General features: G+C 33.7%; 1 protein-coding gene, 1 long non-coding RNA gene and 1 other non-coding gene across 7 annotated transcripts; 1 reads left to right on the top strand and 2 right to left on the bottom strand.

The window, feature by feature from the left end:
• Positions 1-1,282: 1,282 nt before the first annotated feature.
• Positions 1,283-5,686, bottom strand: LOC107848044 (putative pentatricopeptide repeat-containing protein At1g02420). Of its 5 annotated transcripts, XR_007047492.1 has the most exons (4): positions 3,773-5,638; positions 3,476-3,515; positions 1,809-1,854; positions 1,283-1,713 (listed from the first exon to the last, which is right to left on the bottom strand). XR_007047492.1 is itself a non-coding variant. In XM_047399812.1 (2 exons), exon 1 carries the CDS (start codon positions 5,397-5,399, stop codon positions 3,900-3,902), a length of 1,500 nt encoding a protein of 499 aa, XP_047255768.1. In that variant the 5' UTR covers positions 5,400-5,638; the 3' UTR covers positions 1,283-1,713; positions 3,882-3,899. The 5 variants fall into 5 exon arrangements, 1 of the variants encoding a protein (XP_047255768.1); XR_007047493.1 differs by lacking the exon at positions 1,809-1,854 and having other exon boundaries at positions 3,773-5,686; XR_007047491.1 differs by having other exon boundaries at positions 1,283-1,854.
• Positions 5,687-8,336: 2,650 nt separating this feature from the next.
• On the top strand, positions 8,337-8,408 carry TRNAK-UUU. Its single transcript has one exon. It is a non-coding gene; the product is annotated as a tRNA-Lys (tRNA).
• A 3,402-nt stretch (positions 8,409-11,810) lies between these two features.
• LOC107847687 lies at positions 11,811-15,839 on the bottom strand. Its single transcript, XR_001667618.2, has 2 exons — positions 12,425-15,839; positions 11,811-12,134 (listed from the first exon to the last, which is right to left on the bottom strand). It is a non-coding gene; the product is annotated as an uncharacterized LOC107847687 (long non-coding RNA).
• Between the last annotated feature and the right edge of the window lie 135 nt (positions 15,840-15,974).

Below are 15,974 nucleotides of genomic sequence, written 5' to 3' on the forward strand. Positions count from 1 at the left end.
ATGATTTTTATTTAGTCATAAGGGCATAAGTTCTTGGGGTTCTCATGAGTTCATGGACTGAATGCACAGTCAATGAGGGAGGAAAAAATATATTCCCATAAACACAAGAACTCCGAGATCAGCCTCTTCACCAACAGCTGGCCGACAAGGACGAACCAAGTATATTTGGGTTGCACACCATAAGCAATATAAACAGTGGCTTCACGCTGCAAGATAGTTGCGGTCCAAAAATGACACGTTAACAACAGAGCAAGCAACTGAAACAAAAGTAAAATATCATTGACTAATCCATCAGTAAAACCTACTTTTATGATGATGTTCGTATCCCAGAATCTCTTCAAGTGGAACGTTTCACAAATGTGACATTTAGTCACCTCAAAGAAGTTAAATCGGAAGGTTTTGTAGTCTAAGAGCCTGAGTAGCAGCGTATAAAGCTTCTCTTAGCCAAAATCTTTGATGCTGATGAAAATTCTAACCAACCTCTACTAACCTGCTGAAGAATCTGGCATCACCTAACATAAAAGTTGACATCATCTTTTATCTTCATGAGTCTTATCAGACCATGAAATTAATAGATTGAAACAATTGTTGATGCAGTGATACAGAGAAGTCTGAATTGTTAATGCAGCGTCGATGCCTCAAGGCTTATTTGATGTGTTTTTGCATTGATTTCCCTTGCCTAATGGTGCTCGTGTTTACTTGATATGAACGTGAGGAGGTTGCTGTTCAGAAAATTCAGTGTTAGGGTGATGACTAAAAATACACTCACTTTTTAAACAAAAAGGACTATTAGTGCACCAGTTAAAACAATATGTACTGTTTTATGTCTAAAGTAAAGATAATGGATGATTTTGGGCCTTTACTCTGCATAACACTATGAATACAAATATATCGACGAACAAAGCACTTCTCCAATGCAAAATTCAAGTACCTTATTTTCTTAAAATCAAGGGGTTGAGTTTGAGGACAAAATTAGAGTGTGTGTGTGTGCGCGCGTGTTAGGAATTGCAATTTGATTCGAGTGAGTTGTTTTTGGATCTTTTATAACTATTTCCAATGCAATTGAACATCTTCAAGATGGGTCACAATTTGTGTAAAAACTTTGTGAGCTGGAAAACAATCAGTGAAACCCAGGATGTCCTTTTAAGAGATGGCCAAATGAGTAACAATGTTAAGCATAAAATGTTGAACAGATATAAGGATCAGAAAACATCACAGAACACTACAATAACTTTTACACATTGGTTCGATCCAAATGTAAAGCATATGTTGTAAAGAGTGATTTTTGCGCGGTATCATGAATGTATTGTTTGTTTTATCGCCATGAACACGTACAAGTTACAAGGTTGGTTTTTCCTCGCTCACCACCAAGCACAAATTTAAGTACCTTAGAAAGGCTAATTCAAGTACTGCCGTACAGTAAAAATATTATACATGGAAGTACTGAGTTGGTGATCAACATTTTCAAGCACACTGTTGTACTCCATAGTACTTTACAACATCAACAAATGAGTTAAAGGCCTTGTTATAGCAGTAAGAGCGCAACACCTGATGTGTGAGTTAGGTGCACATCACGAGTTTGGATCATCCAGTGGATAAAAGCCAGATATGTAAGTGAAGATGGATAAACAGGTGAGCCCATTATCCACCAAGTTCTTAACCGTGCGTAGTGTCCTCCCTTGCAAAAAGAAAATAACTCGTGTCTGGTTTCATCTGAATAGAGAAATAAAAGGTGTCAATATACAACAACATTTCCCGAGTAATCCCACAAGTGGGGTTTGGGGAGGGTGGTGCATACGCAGCCTTACCCGTACCCTGTGACGGTAGAGAGGTTGTCTCTGATGGGCCCTTGACCTAAGTAACGCATATCCAAATCAAGTATGAAAATAATATGGAGAACCACTTAAATGTAAAAACTCCACATAAAAACAAGAAACATTTTTGAATTTTATTCCTGTAAGGTATCAATATAATGGCACCTATTGTGTCATTAATGGTATCTAAATGCATCATCTAAGAATTGCCTTGACTTAAAGCACTGAATCAACCAGTGAATTACTTAAGGCCCTGTATAATGAGAATGTGTGCATGGTAATTGGTATGTTTAATGGGAGAGCATCCTAATTTTTAACCAACGACGACAAAAACAACATACCCAGTGTAATCCCACAAGTGCGCTCTGGGAAGGGGGGGGGGGGGGGGGGATAGCATTCTAATTTAACCAAATTAGGAAAACATCACTATGATAACTTTGGAAGCATAATACAGACTCTGTGACCTCTTTGAGGTTCTCGTCAATACTTATTTTCCACTACGTTCCACCACTGACCCCAAAATAACCCTGCTAATTGAAACTTCTTGCAATAACCTTAATTTAGATGTAAATCTAAACCAGAAAGTCGATAAAAAAGGGGGAATGGGTAGTCCTCGAAAACTAGGATTGATCTCTCTATTGATTTTATTCACCACTAGATGGAATAAGACCGTCAGCATTTGAATGATGCTTAACTGCCTACATCAGATTGGTTAAGCTATCAGTTCTGCACAAAACAGTCTCCTTCCGAGTTGACCGTCTCTCACAAAAATTCTTTCATGTGGATGTATAAATTGTTGAATTCCCTTGAGACAATAGAAACATAATAGTACAGTGAGAAGGTTTAAAATGATACAGGTTGTAGGTTCAAATCGCAGTTGCGACATTCTAACATTTTTGTTTGGATAGCCTTGCTCCACAATTATATTTCACCCCAACACAAGTTAGAATTCTTGGCTCCCTCCATCCTAACTTATGTGGTCCCTTTTAGTCTGTCCAAAAAAGAACGTCACCTTTTTATAATTAGAAACAACTTAATTTTAAAATTTCCCAATTACCCTTAGTGAAGTGATTTACAGCCTTACAAATGTCTAAGGTTTTTGTTTTAACTACAAATTTCAAAAGTCTTCCTTTCTTTCTTAAACTTTGTGCCTAGTCAATCAGTGTCACATAAATGTGAAGGAGGGAGAAGTAATTACCATCTGGTAAGGGATAAAATTTATCAGTTATTCAAATAGCCATAAACTGCTGCCCCCAAGAAGAAAAGAGAGAAATTTCACTCTAAAATACTTGAGTCATGTCCGAAAGGAGTTAACGTTGTGGCAGTATACCAGGCATTCAAACTTGAGCACAAAAAATATACTGTGCATTGAGTAAACATCATCTGCACAAGAATCTACGCATGCTTGCTAAAGGATCCTCTTGATGACAGTATTAGTACTGATTAACAGGTAAATGAAAAACTACTTCCTCACCCATACTCGGCCAACTTTCTCAGGATATCTCAAAACGGACAAGTGAAAAAGCAAAGAATATGTCTATTAGCCTATATCAGCTTTCACCGTTAGGAGACTAAAACCTCAGAAGGGATAAATACTTGTTTTGAGCCAAAATTGAACCCGCAATATGGAATTTAAATATTTAACTGAGATCAGGTCATACAATATTTGTGGGACAGCTTCCCCAAGTCTTGATGAATAACCTAAAGATGATATCAAAAATATAGAATCACTTTTAGCAAAAATCAATTCAGAAAGAGCAGGCAGCATAGTAATTACAGAAAAGGAATAAACAGACAAAACAACAAACAAAGAAAATGATGCAATTCCTTTTTTTTTTTTTTGGAGAAACAAAGAAAATAATGATGACCTGAACTTGTTTGGGACTGAGACATAATGTTGTGTCTTAAGAAAATAATGCAATTGATTTTCTAAATTCCAAATACATAAGTAGACAAACCTCATTTGTAGAGTTCTTGATTAGAGGTCTGCAACATTGACTATGCTACATAATTAAACCAATGCATCAGGTTGAGGACCGAAAAACTTATCGGACATTAGTGAGGTACCGGAATCAGAGTCAGCATTCAGTTGGTTGCAAAGTCGGAACTTGATTGTTCATGTTCCGCTTTATCCTCTTGGATCAGTTGTGTGGAGGAACCAAAAGCAGCCATCTTTTCTGACAAAATCTTAAGAGCCTCCGGTTTATTAGTCAATTCCATAAGCACCTTGATCCTCCTAAAAGAAACATTACTTGGTTTTTGTCCTTTATCTACCATTTGAAAGAAACATCTTTCTGCCTCCGTCAACTTTCCCAGATCACAAAGCAAATCAAACAAAACATCAGATACCAAAATATATGAGCCAAATCCTCTCTCAATCATGTCGTCCCACAACTCAATTGCCATCTCCACTTTCTCGTGTCTCCTGATCAACCTAATCAAAAACATACATGACTGTGTACTCAGTAAACATCCAGTCTCCTTCATCCTCTGGTACAAAGTCCACGAACTTCTCAAATCATTTATCCAAAAAAACGACCTCAAGAACACATTATAAGTAGTAGCATTAGGGCTCAACCCATTTCTAACCATATCATCCATCAAACTATACGCATCCCCAATCCTCTTCGCAATGCAAAAGTTCCTAATTGCAGCATTATAAGCAGCCGCATCCGGATAACATCCATACTCCCTCATCTCCTTCAAAACATGCCTCGCCTTATCCGGTTGTCCAACCAACCCCAACCCCCCAATCAAACTCGTATAAGTTATCACATCCGGATCAATATCCTTTCCTCTCATCTCCTCCACCACCCTATACGCCTTCTCCATCTCTCTCCCTTTACAATACACATCCACCAAACAATTAAACGAAACAACATCCGGTTCAACGCCCAACTCCTTCATCTCCTTAAAAAAACCCTCCGCATCCTCACACGACTTCCAACCCGACAAAAGCACATTAAACGTCTGAATATTCGGCCTAAACGTATACTTCAACCTATGATACACATTCCTAGCATCACTCATACTCTTCTCCTGACACAAACTCCTCAACAATGCATTAAAACAATCAACCCCAAACTCCTTAACCATTTTCTTGAAACCCCAAAAGCACTCAACAGTTTCCCTAACTGAACACACCTTAGCTACTCTCCCCAACACAACCTGAACTGTCTTGGGTGTTATACAAGATTGATCTTTTCTCTTCATATCAACTAAAACCTCCCAAATCTTATCGAATTTACGACTTCTACCTAGTACATACAACATCGTATTTAAAGAAAATTCAGTATGAAAAAACCCTTTTGGCTTATTAGCATAGTTAAAGAATTCAAGTGCTTGTAATGAGTTGGAATGAGAAAAACGTACCCTTTTAAGGACTTTGTCAATTAAGTCGTTTGTTAGTTTGATTTGTGAGGATTTGAGTGAGTTTTTGAGGAGTTGTGGAGTTTGTGTTGTTGTGATGATGTTGTAAAGAGTTTCTACTTGTTTGTCTGTGGGGTTACAAGGGTGGAAATGGGTTGTTGGGGTTCTTGATTTAGGTGGAATGGAGAGATTCTTGAAGGGGAAAAATCTTGCCATTGTTGTTGGAAGTTGTTCAAAGTGTGCTGATTTTTTGAGCTTATGGAGTTTCAGAACACGGGGTGTTTTGGACTTGAGGTACAAAAGAAAACAATTTTCAGTTTTGTTGTGCTTGGTTTAGAATGTTTTAAAATGTATTGTCGAATGGACTTATTTTCTTTGTGATTTACGGAAAATGACTTAGGCATGAAGTAAGATTGATTCCGACTCAAAAAAAATCTTGGGATGTTTTAAATCGTTATTTACTTTCCAATTTATGAAAAATGACTTTTATGCATGAAGTAAGATTGATTCCGACTCGAAAAAGAATCTTGATCCCAATAAGAGAGTATCGACTCCTGGCCCCAAATCGATAAATTTGAATCTAAAGTATAACAAAGGATATATTTAATTAATTTTTAAGTAAAGGAATAAATTTGGCATCAAAATATGATAGTAATGGTAAATTTAAGTCCAAAAGTGAATTAATTTTATATTTATATTCCGTTTGGATAGAATTAAAAGAATAACTTTTTAGTTTAAGTAATTACAAGCTTAAAATAAGTGCTTCTAAAATAAGTGTTTGAATATAAGTGTTGAAAATTGAAAAAAAGCTATTGATGTGTTTAGTAAACAAGTGATGTTACACATTTTTTTTTTTGTTACAATGACTTAAATATCCTTAAAATTGTTAACATCATAAATAAAATGAATTATTTATAATTTTTAATTCTAAAATAAAAATTTTGAGCAAAACTCCGATATAATGATAAATTTAATGAAGACAAAGGAGAAAGATGAAGAGAAGTGACAAAGAGAAAAAGAAAAAAAATCATATATTTAAGAGCTACAAGTTTAGGATATTACTGAAAATGAAAAGAAAAATAAAGGATAAAAAAGTAAATTTTTGATCAAACCTAAAAAAAATCTAATCTAAAAAGCAAAAAGTTGGGTACCCGCTTCTCACTTTTTGCTTTTTTTAATCAATTTTTAGTTTTTTAAAACATTTTTTAATTTTACCAAATACCAAAAAAGACTAAAAAGGAGATTAAAAACTACTTTGACAAGACTTTAATCCTATCTAAAAGGGCTCTTAGCCAATTTTCTAAAGTGAATGGATAAATTTAATCCTTTTTTTTTTAAAAATCTAATTGAAACACTTTATTAAAACACATGTCGATTAAGTCATTCCGTAGGTTGATTTGTGAGGATTTCAGTGTGTTTGAGTAGTTGTGGTGTTTTGGTTGTTGTTATGATGTGGTGAAGTGTGTCAACTTGGTTTGTCTATGGGATTAGAGGGTTGAGAATTGAAGAAATGGGGGGTTGGGGTTTTTGATAGAGGATGAATGGAGAGATTTTTGTAAGAGAAAAATCTAGCCATAATTGTTGGAGGTTCATGTGGAGTGTGTACAAGATGTGCTCATTTTGAGCCAATGGGAAGCAGAAAAATGAGTTGAAGGAACTCCGAAGTCTTTAATTATAAAAAAAGAAATAAATGGGTCCCATAATATTATTAAGTTAAAAAAGATAAAGTTGTTTAAATTCATTTTTCTCCATCGAGACCTTGAATTAAAAGGGACAAACAAGTTTCACAATTAAATAAGGGTCATTCAAGTTTTAAAAATTAGGTAAAAGGGACAAAAAAAATTTAGTTTTCTTTTTTTAAATATTTTTGCTCCAACAACTTTGATAGTTATTGAGACAAGTAATGCAGTTATCGAAAAACTGTCCCAGTTGTACTCCCTCCCAATATACTATTTGGAAAGCAAAGGACTCCCTCCCAATGTACCATTTGGAATTTCTAAAATTAATCAATTTGTTTTTATTGAAATTATATATTTTAATTAAATTTTATTTTAAAATACTTAAAATTTTATATTTAAATTTATGATCAAGGTTAGAAGTTTCAAATCTCAAAATTTCATAACGGAGGAAGAATAATATTTGTTTTGATCAAGGATGAGTCCGATATGAAGAAAGAAATTTTATGAAAAACGTTTTTAAATATTCTCATATTCAAAATGTCAGATTTTTTGAATTTGTTTTAAAAATATATCGAAATACTAAATATTATATAGAACTATAAAATCGTACATAGAATTTATAAACTTGTTTAGTTAGAAAAAAGAAGTTATTCCATTGTTCAGACGTCAAAGTTTTGACTATTCTGATTTTATTGGTATGCCTTTTTTGTGTAATTGGTGAATTAAAGGAACTACATATATTTTCTTTTAAATGTTTCTAAATGTTTAAGGTGTTATGTTAGAATTGAGACGTTTCATAGAAAATTAAAGTCATAATTTTTTATTATACTGATTATATGTAAGTTAAATTATGATTGCTAATTTACAGTACCAACATACTGAAATCAAATTTAATAGTAATACAGAGCCAACTGATTTGGTATGATAATGGTATAATATTTTTAAAAATTGAAGTTATCATGCTTACCCCTAATCTGCAAAAAGTGATTGTACACGGACAATATGCTCTAAGCTAAAACCATATTTTTCTGTCGAAAGACAGAAATCGCTCGACTACCTACTCACCCTTTATTCTAACTCCGACCTACATAATTTCTTATCTAAAATCATATATATCATCGATAAGTTAAAAATGTATCATGTCACGTTCAATCTATATATATACTCCACCGATTTAAAAGAGAATGACTTATTTTGACATGCACGACGTTTAAGAAAATAAAGAAATTTTTTTGAATCTTATGGTCTTAAATTAAAGATATGTCAAATTTACTAAAATGTCGTTTAAGTTTATGGTCGTTAGTATGCTATGTAAAAAATTGAAACTAAATAATTGTTAAAAAGAAAATTATATTCTTTTTCAACCATAAAAATTCACATAAAATTAAAATGGGATTTATGAATCAACGTGGATTAAGAAAAGCTTTACATAGTCATGATTTTAATATTACATTGTGTGTTTTAAGTTCAACAAGCCGTCTTAGCTCAGTGGTAGAGCGCGTGGCTTTTAACCACGTGGTCGTGGGTTCGATCCCCACAGACGGCGAGTATAATTTTATTTTTTTTATTATGTCTTTGATGTATTAAGTAAACTTATTGTGATCTAGATATAGATATCAAATTAGACCAACTAAATAATTAAGATCAATAGCACCTTTTGTCCCTCTTGAAAATTTTTAATTCAGTCCCCTATGATATACATCAAATTAAGCACATTTAACATTTAATTACTTCTATGTACTTTTGATCTTTTTACTAGTACATATTCATAAATTTTCAAATTTATTCATCATTTGATTATCCATGTCATATGTTAAATCACACTATTTACAATTCTTAAAATAACCTTAATATAACATATTTCCTATCGTCTTTTCTAGTATTATCTCCATTATATTTATGGTACTTTTTTTTTTTTTTTTCGATAGCCATGTAAGATGAAAGTTTCACGCACGATTTGGAATAAGAGAATAAAATAAAAAATAACCTTTCCGACTTTGAGAAAATGAGCTACTTCAACTAGTTGAATTTTTGAATGTCGTCTTCTCGTAAGAATCCTAGCTATTCCTAAATCGACAATCACCAGCCAATATGTTTTTCTCTCATACCTTTTTTCATTTATGGTTCGATATTCTGGTGTGCTGGGCATAGAGGAAATATTTTTTTTTGAACTACGAAATTATATGAATAAGGGAGAAACTTCATGAAAGAAATATCAATGATTCATATCACGTAGTAGGAAATGTCCTGATAGTAAGAATCTCATTATTATTACTAAAACAAACATAGATAATAGATTGTACTTTTGCATATTTGTCCACAGGCAAAATCGAATACGTAATTATTAAAATATAATGTATTTTAAGCTTAAATAAATCATATATAGGAGTGTTCATTGGTCGATTTAGATTAGTTTTTATTAAAATTAAAAACAAATCAATTTAATCGATTTTTTAATTTCCAAAATCAAATCAAATAATTACCATCGGTTTGATTCCTGTCGGTTTTATTTAAGTTTTCGATTTTTAACTAGCTAATGATAAATTGATAATGGTAAAGAAACTGGGACATGAGATAACTATATTAAATGAACATTATGAATCCATGAACTTCTCTTTACTATTACAAGATAAATGTATATGACACTTCTAGTATTTGTTAATACTATTCCGATGTTTTAACGGGTTTAAGTTACATAACTATAAAGGTTACCCCATATCACATGTCTAACATCTACCAAACTAAGATACGATACAACTTTAAATAGAATGGTTAACCCTATAAAAATAAAAGGAACAAGGCATTAAAGAGTAGATGGAAGCCTCAGACTCTTAGCAAAGAAATTTAAAAGTTGGCAATACACTACATATAGATACTAAGAGCTAGGACCCATTTGGCAGGCCGCACTAATTAGAATAGCCCTTGATTAAAACTTAGTCCTATCCAATACATTGTTTGGTTAATCAATTCAATTTAATCTTACCTTATACATGGATTGTTTATACATTACACGGAGTATTATATTATCCAATAGAAATAAGCGGATAACTTATCCAAGGTTTTTTTGGATTGGATAATCCTAGAGGCGACTTTTTATCTCTCATGACGACAAAAATAAACACAAACACTAAAGAAACAATGAAATTGACAAACAGAAAGTAAAAGGATAAAAAGGATAGATGATAGAAAGATAGACACAAGAAGATAACAAAAGGACAATCAAAGGGTGTATCAAATCCAAAGACCTCCTTTATTGATTACCTACGAGCACCAAGCTCTTACGTTGACCAAAGAGGGATCGAATCTCCCTTACAACTACTGTTTCTAAACAAGGTTCAACATTGACTTTTCCAAGCACTCAACACTCCCAATGGAGTTTTCATGAATTCAACATCATCATTAAACCAAACTAACTAAAATAAGCCTAGCTAGAAAGTATTTATAGTTTGGCTAAATATTACATAATTAAGGCCCAAAAGTGACCCAAATATAAGAAAAGGTCCATTAGGGCTGTTTTGACCCGCTTTTGAAATGCTAGAGCAGATCCAAAGCGCCTTGGGTGCATGACCCTTTCAAGGAGATTTCGAGCCCTATTTTTCACTCCTTCAACCTCGTCAAAGTACTTTGACCCTCCTTAATGGCAATCTTCATCCACGTGGCATCTTTTAAAAACACTAAGAAGTCATCAAGCACCTCGCGCATCATACGTATCTCATTCAAAGGACCGGAGGCAATTTGGCTTGTATCATGTTGTTCCTTTTCTTCTTCGATTAATCTTCACCGGAATGGCCAATAGGGTCGTGGACCAACTTTCTAAAGCTGGCTGCTGCTCCCACTTTCTTGAAGATTTTGTTTTTCCTAGTCTACATCACCCCAATTCACCTACTTCTACTTCTTTAAAAATTTCTGGCCCTAATTGCCTACAGAGCCTAAGAAATTGCCTAACGATCAGAAAGAAAAGAAAGATACTTCGAGTATGTTTCAATATGCTAGCCTGCTTAAGACACCACCAGCCTCAACAATCTCAAATGCTGCAGTGGAATTAATTCCCACCAAAAAGGCTTGCTTCACTAATGGTATTCCAAGAGTAGCATGGACTGAAAAAAGAAGTGGAAAGAATGAATACCAGAGAGAACCTTCAATACGCAGTTGTTGGAAAGTTCTCTTATGAATGGGCAAACATTGATGAGCTTCGAATTCAAATTCCGAAATAATGCAATGTTAAGAGGGAAAGTCAAATTGAAGTACTTAGGAATAGACTGTTTCTTATGATATTTAATTGTGTATATGATTATATTAACATGAGTCTAAGCCAAGCTATTATATTCTCTGTAAGGATAGATATTCATACATGATGAGAACTCTTATTTATGATGAGAAATTCAATGTGAAGGAGGAAATTACCCTAGCTATGGCATGGATTTTCTTTCTGAACCTACTACCAACTTTTTTCGTTAAGGAATCCATTTTTTCTATGACATCAGCCATTGGAAAAACCCTACAATCTGGATAATGCAACCATAAGAAAGACTATACCTAATTGTGCTAGAGTCAAAAGTACTTATTGTTTTGCTGGCAGATCATCCTAAATTTGTTGAGGTAGAAATTGTAAATGAAACTGAAAAAACTTCTTGAGTGGGAAAATCAAGGTTCAGTAGATATGATACCAAAATATTGCAATAAATGCAAATTACAAGGGCATGGATAATTAGAGTGCAGAGTACTTCACCCTGAACTTCGAAAACCTGTGCAAGAGGGGGAGAGTAATCAACATGAAAGGGAGCTAGAGTTCCCCAAGGCAAACAAAGATGTTTCATTTATTAGAGTAGGAAGATTTTTCAAAAAAGTGGCACCCTACCACTGAAACTTTTGATCGACAAAAGCCAACAGAAATATTAGACAATAATCAGATTATCAATAAGAATAATGCTTTTGCAACAATCAAGGAGAAGAAAATTGATGAGGAGGATCACATAAATTCTGAGCTTAGCACAAGCATGCCCAAAAATACAGACGCAATAATAATGGTTGTGGTACTTAATGGACATCTGTCAAACAAAATTAAAACATGCCAAACAGATGATAATTCACAGAAGAAGATGTATACTAAAGACTGGGTCACACGTGTTTATACAGAAAACAAATGAGGAACATGAATACAAACATGAGGTTACTATCTTAGAGGAATTGATTGGAGGCAAAATTGTGAATGTGCATCATTCTCGTGACAAGAGCGAGGAGGTCAACGAAGCTGCGAATGACATGGAAGTACCTGAAAAGAAAGAGTTCATTGAAAATCAAAAACAGATTGCTGAAGGGGTAAATAAGAAAGTAGTAGATGATGAGTATCAAGAAAAGGGGATAAAGAAATAATTATAGCGCCGGTAGAGGTTCAAATTTAGGATAATGCTTTATTTATGGGACAAGAACTGAAAAATGCAAATTATCAGATTCCACTTCAGATTGTACTCCTAAGTGAAGATGGTGTGATACCTACCTAGCCGCAGCAGGGGTCAATGATGAAGGAAGCAGAAACAAAAGAAACAGAAAGAGCAATCATACCCGAGATGGCTGATAAATCAGTTCTTATGGAGATTTTGCATGCTTTGGTATCACATTAAGACTTTCAAAAAGACCCTGGAGGAACAGAGATAGCTATTTAGGAACAGGTACATAAAGACACAATAGAAATTAAAGAAAAAGATGAAGGAGAAAATCTAATCTAAATACAAAAGACTGTTATTGAAGCAGATTTATCTCCAAAACTGAGTAATAAAGGCAAAAAATCTAAGATGAAAGGAGAGGGTGGTAGTACACTGACCACAAGAACTCAGGCTAAAAGGATAGTCAAATCCAATCATAAATGAATTGTAAAGCTTTGTTTTGAAATACACGGTCCGTTAACACTCAAAAGGCCTTTCATAGAGTTCAAATGTTGCACAAACATCATAAATTTTCAATGATTTCCTTGATTGAACCTTTTCCAGATACTAGAAATATTCAAAAATACAGAAGAAGGTTAGACATGCAATATATTTTTCAAAATGAAATTGACAAATCTGGTTCTTTGTTAATCATGACATTCAAGTGGAGAATGTTTCTGTTTCTGGACAGCAACTGTATTTGCATCTTACACTGGACACTGCAATTAATCTGCTAGCTACCATTGTTTTAGGGTAAATGTTCAACAATTGAAAGATTAAGTTTGTGGGATGATCTTTATTACCTAAATCATAATTTTTCTTTGCCTTGACTGGTTGGAGGGGATCTCAATGTAATTTTAGGGGGTGAGGAAAAGATTGGTGGTCTACCTGTATACTCCCAAGAGAATGAAGATTTTGCTCTCTAAATTAATTATTGTGAGCTGTATGATATTAATTTTTTAGGCTATTCATTTTCCTGATGGAATGGGAGAGTCGAAAGAATTGCATTTTTAAAAGATTAGACAGAATTTTTGTTAATTAGAGTCTAATGGATATCTTTGGAAATGTGAATGTGCAACATTTGGTCAGGACTGAATGAGACCATTCCCTCCTTTTACTTCCTTGTGGTGTTAGTGATATTGTTATTTCTAAACCTTTCAAGTTTTTAAAATTCTGGACAGAGAAAGAAGATTTTTTGAATGTTGTTCTACAGAGTTGGGTTGCAGATAATAATGATGATGTTTTTATTAAGTTAAAATAGAGGCTGAAGAAGACAAAAATGGCTATTTCCAAATGGAGTAAAGATAAATTTGGTGATATTTTTAAGCAATTGGTCATTAGAGAAGAAATTGTTAAAATTAAAGAGGAATTATTTCAAGGAGACCCTTCTCCTCTTAATAGATCTATTTTACAGAAAACTCAGGCTGAATTAAAACTGTATTTTCATTATGAGGAGGAATTCTGAAGGCAAAAAGCTAGTGTTCAATGGTTTGAAGAAGGGGATAGAAACACTCAATCTCTTCACTGTCTGGTTAAGGTTAGACGAAAGAAGCTTTCTTTTAGTAGAATTTAGAAGAAAGATGAATCCTGGAAAGAATCACTGAAAGAAATTATTGCTGAAGGAGTCTGTTTTTTTCAAAAATAATTTACAGGTAGCTCTGCCGAAGACAATGCTTTACTAAATGCAATTCCTGATGAGACAAAAATAAACAGTGTGAATTTTGAACTTAGTGCTGAAAGTTCTTGTGGACTTGATGGTTTCTCTGAATTTTTTATCAGACTTGCTAGAATATTGTTGCTCAGTACATCATTAAAGTAGTACATGCTTTATTTCATGGGTCTACACTATCAAAATCTATTACTCATACTAACCTAATACCTAAAAGGGATGTGATTTAATCCTTTTCATATCGTAGACCAATTAGTTTGAATAACTTTCTCAATAAAGTTATTTCTATGCTTATTCATGATAGGCTGGAAGGTCTTCTTCCAAGACTGATTTCTCAAAATCAACCAGGATTTGTGAAGTATAGAATTATCACTGAGAATGTTCTGTTGGCTCAAGAAATAATCACTGACATAAGGTTGAGGCACAAACCTAATAATGTTATTATTAAGCTGGATATGGCTAAAGCTTATGATAGAGTGACTGACACTATTTGATTAAAGTATTGAAAAAAATGAATGTTGACTCTAAGATGACTGATATGATATGGAGGCTTATTGCTAATAATTGGTAATCTGTATTGATAAATGGTCAGGCACATGATTTTTTTCATTCTTCTAGAGGGGTGAAACAAGAGGTTCCTCTGTCTCCTTTTTTGTTTATTTTGGTTGCTGAAGTGCTATTTCTAGCACTGAATAGTATTTTTAGAAATCAAGAATTTAAGAGTTATGAGTTGCCTAAATGGAGTGATAATCTGAATCATTTAGCCACTATCATTTTTGCTACAGCTAACAGAACATCCTTACAGTTGATTATGAGGACTCTGAGCATGTATGAACAACAATCAGATCAGCTTATTAATAAAGATAAGAGTTCCTTTGATATGTTTAACAAAGTTGTTCATAATTCTGTTCAATTAGTTGAGGATGTTCCATGTTTTTCAAAAGGAAAATTTCCTTTGAAATACATGGGTTGTCCTATTGGCCATGTTAAGTAGAAGAAAGTTCACTTCTCAAAGTTGATTAAAAAAATCAAAATAAGTTGCAACTCTGGAAAGAAAAGATTTTGTCATTTGAAGGAAAAGCTATCCTGGTTAATCATGTCCTACAAAGCATTTTCATTTTTCTTTTATCTGGTATTAATCCTCCTAAATGTGTAATTTATGATATTCATAGAATTTTTGCAAAATTTTTATGAAATTTCAAAGAGGAAGGAAAATCTACTTATTGGATTGCATGAGACAAAATTTGTGTTCCTAAACAAGAGGGAAGGTTTAGGATTTAGGCCTTTATTTGATATTTCAAAGGCTCTCTATGTCAAACTTTGGTGGACCTTCAGAACTACCAACACTATGTGGTTAAATTTTATGTGGAATAAATATTGTAAGAGGCATATTTCTCAAACAGTTGAATGGAATGGAGGATCACAGGTTTTGAAGGCTATGTTGCAGGCTAGAAATTTCTTTGATCAAGAAATTTGGTGGGATATCAAAGAAGGATATGCCGATGTTTGATATGATAACTGGAAACAGAAAGGATCTCTCCATTACTACTTACCCGTTTCTCATGATCTTAATAAAGTGAAATCAATCAATTAATTACTTGCTAGTTATTTCAATGAGGAGATTTGTGATCATATTCATAAGCTTTTGGGTGACAGTAAAATTTCTGAGGGTAGAGATAAAGCTTCGTGGATGCCTAGTAGCACTGAAAAGTTTTGTTAATTCTGCTTGGGAATTGTGTAGACTGAGGAATGATCCCATTGATAACAACAACAACAACAAACCCAGTGTATTCCCACATAGTGAGGTCTGGGGAGGGTAAGATGTACGCAGTCCATACCTCTACCTCTAAAGAAGTAGAAAGGCTGTTTCCGATAGACCTCCAGCTCGAGACACGGAATACTACACAAATACATAGTAAAGCATGGAACAAGATGGCATAACATAAATACGACACCCACAAGTAATAGAAAACAAAACAGAGAAAAGTAAACAGATTCGTAATAAAGCATGAAACAAGGT

Source organism: Capsicum annuum, chromosome 11, assembly GCF_002878395.1.
Source record: "Capsicum annuum cultivar UCD-10X-F1 chromosome 11, UCD10Xv1.1, whole genome shotgun sequence".
NCBI lineage: Eukaryota > Viridiplantae > Streptophyta > Magnoliopsida > Solanales > Solanaceae > Capsicum > Capsicum annuum.

Bases quoted from the DNA above. Each gene is read 5' to 3' on its own strand.
- LOC107848044 (XM_047399812.1), bottom strand. From the start codon at position 5,399: ATGGCAAGATTTTTCCCCTTCAAGAATCTCTCCATTCCACCTAAATCA.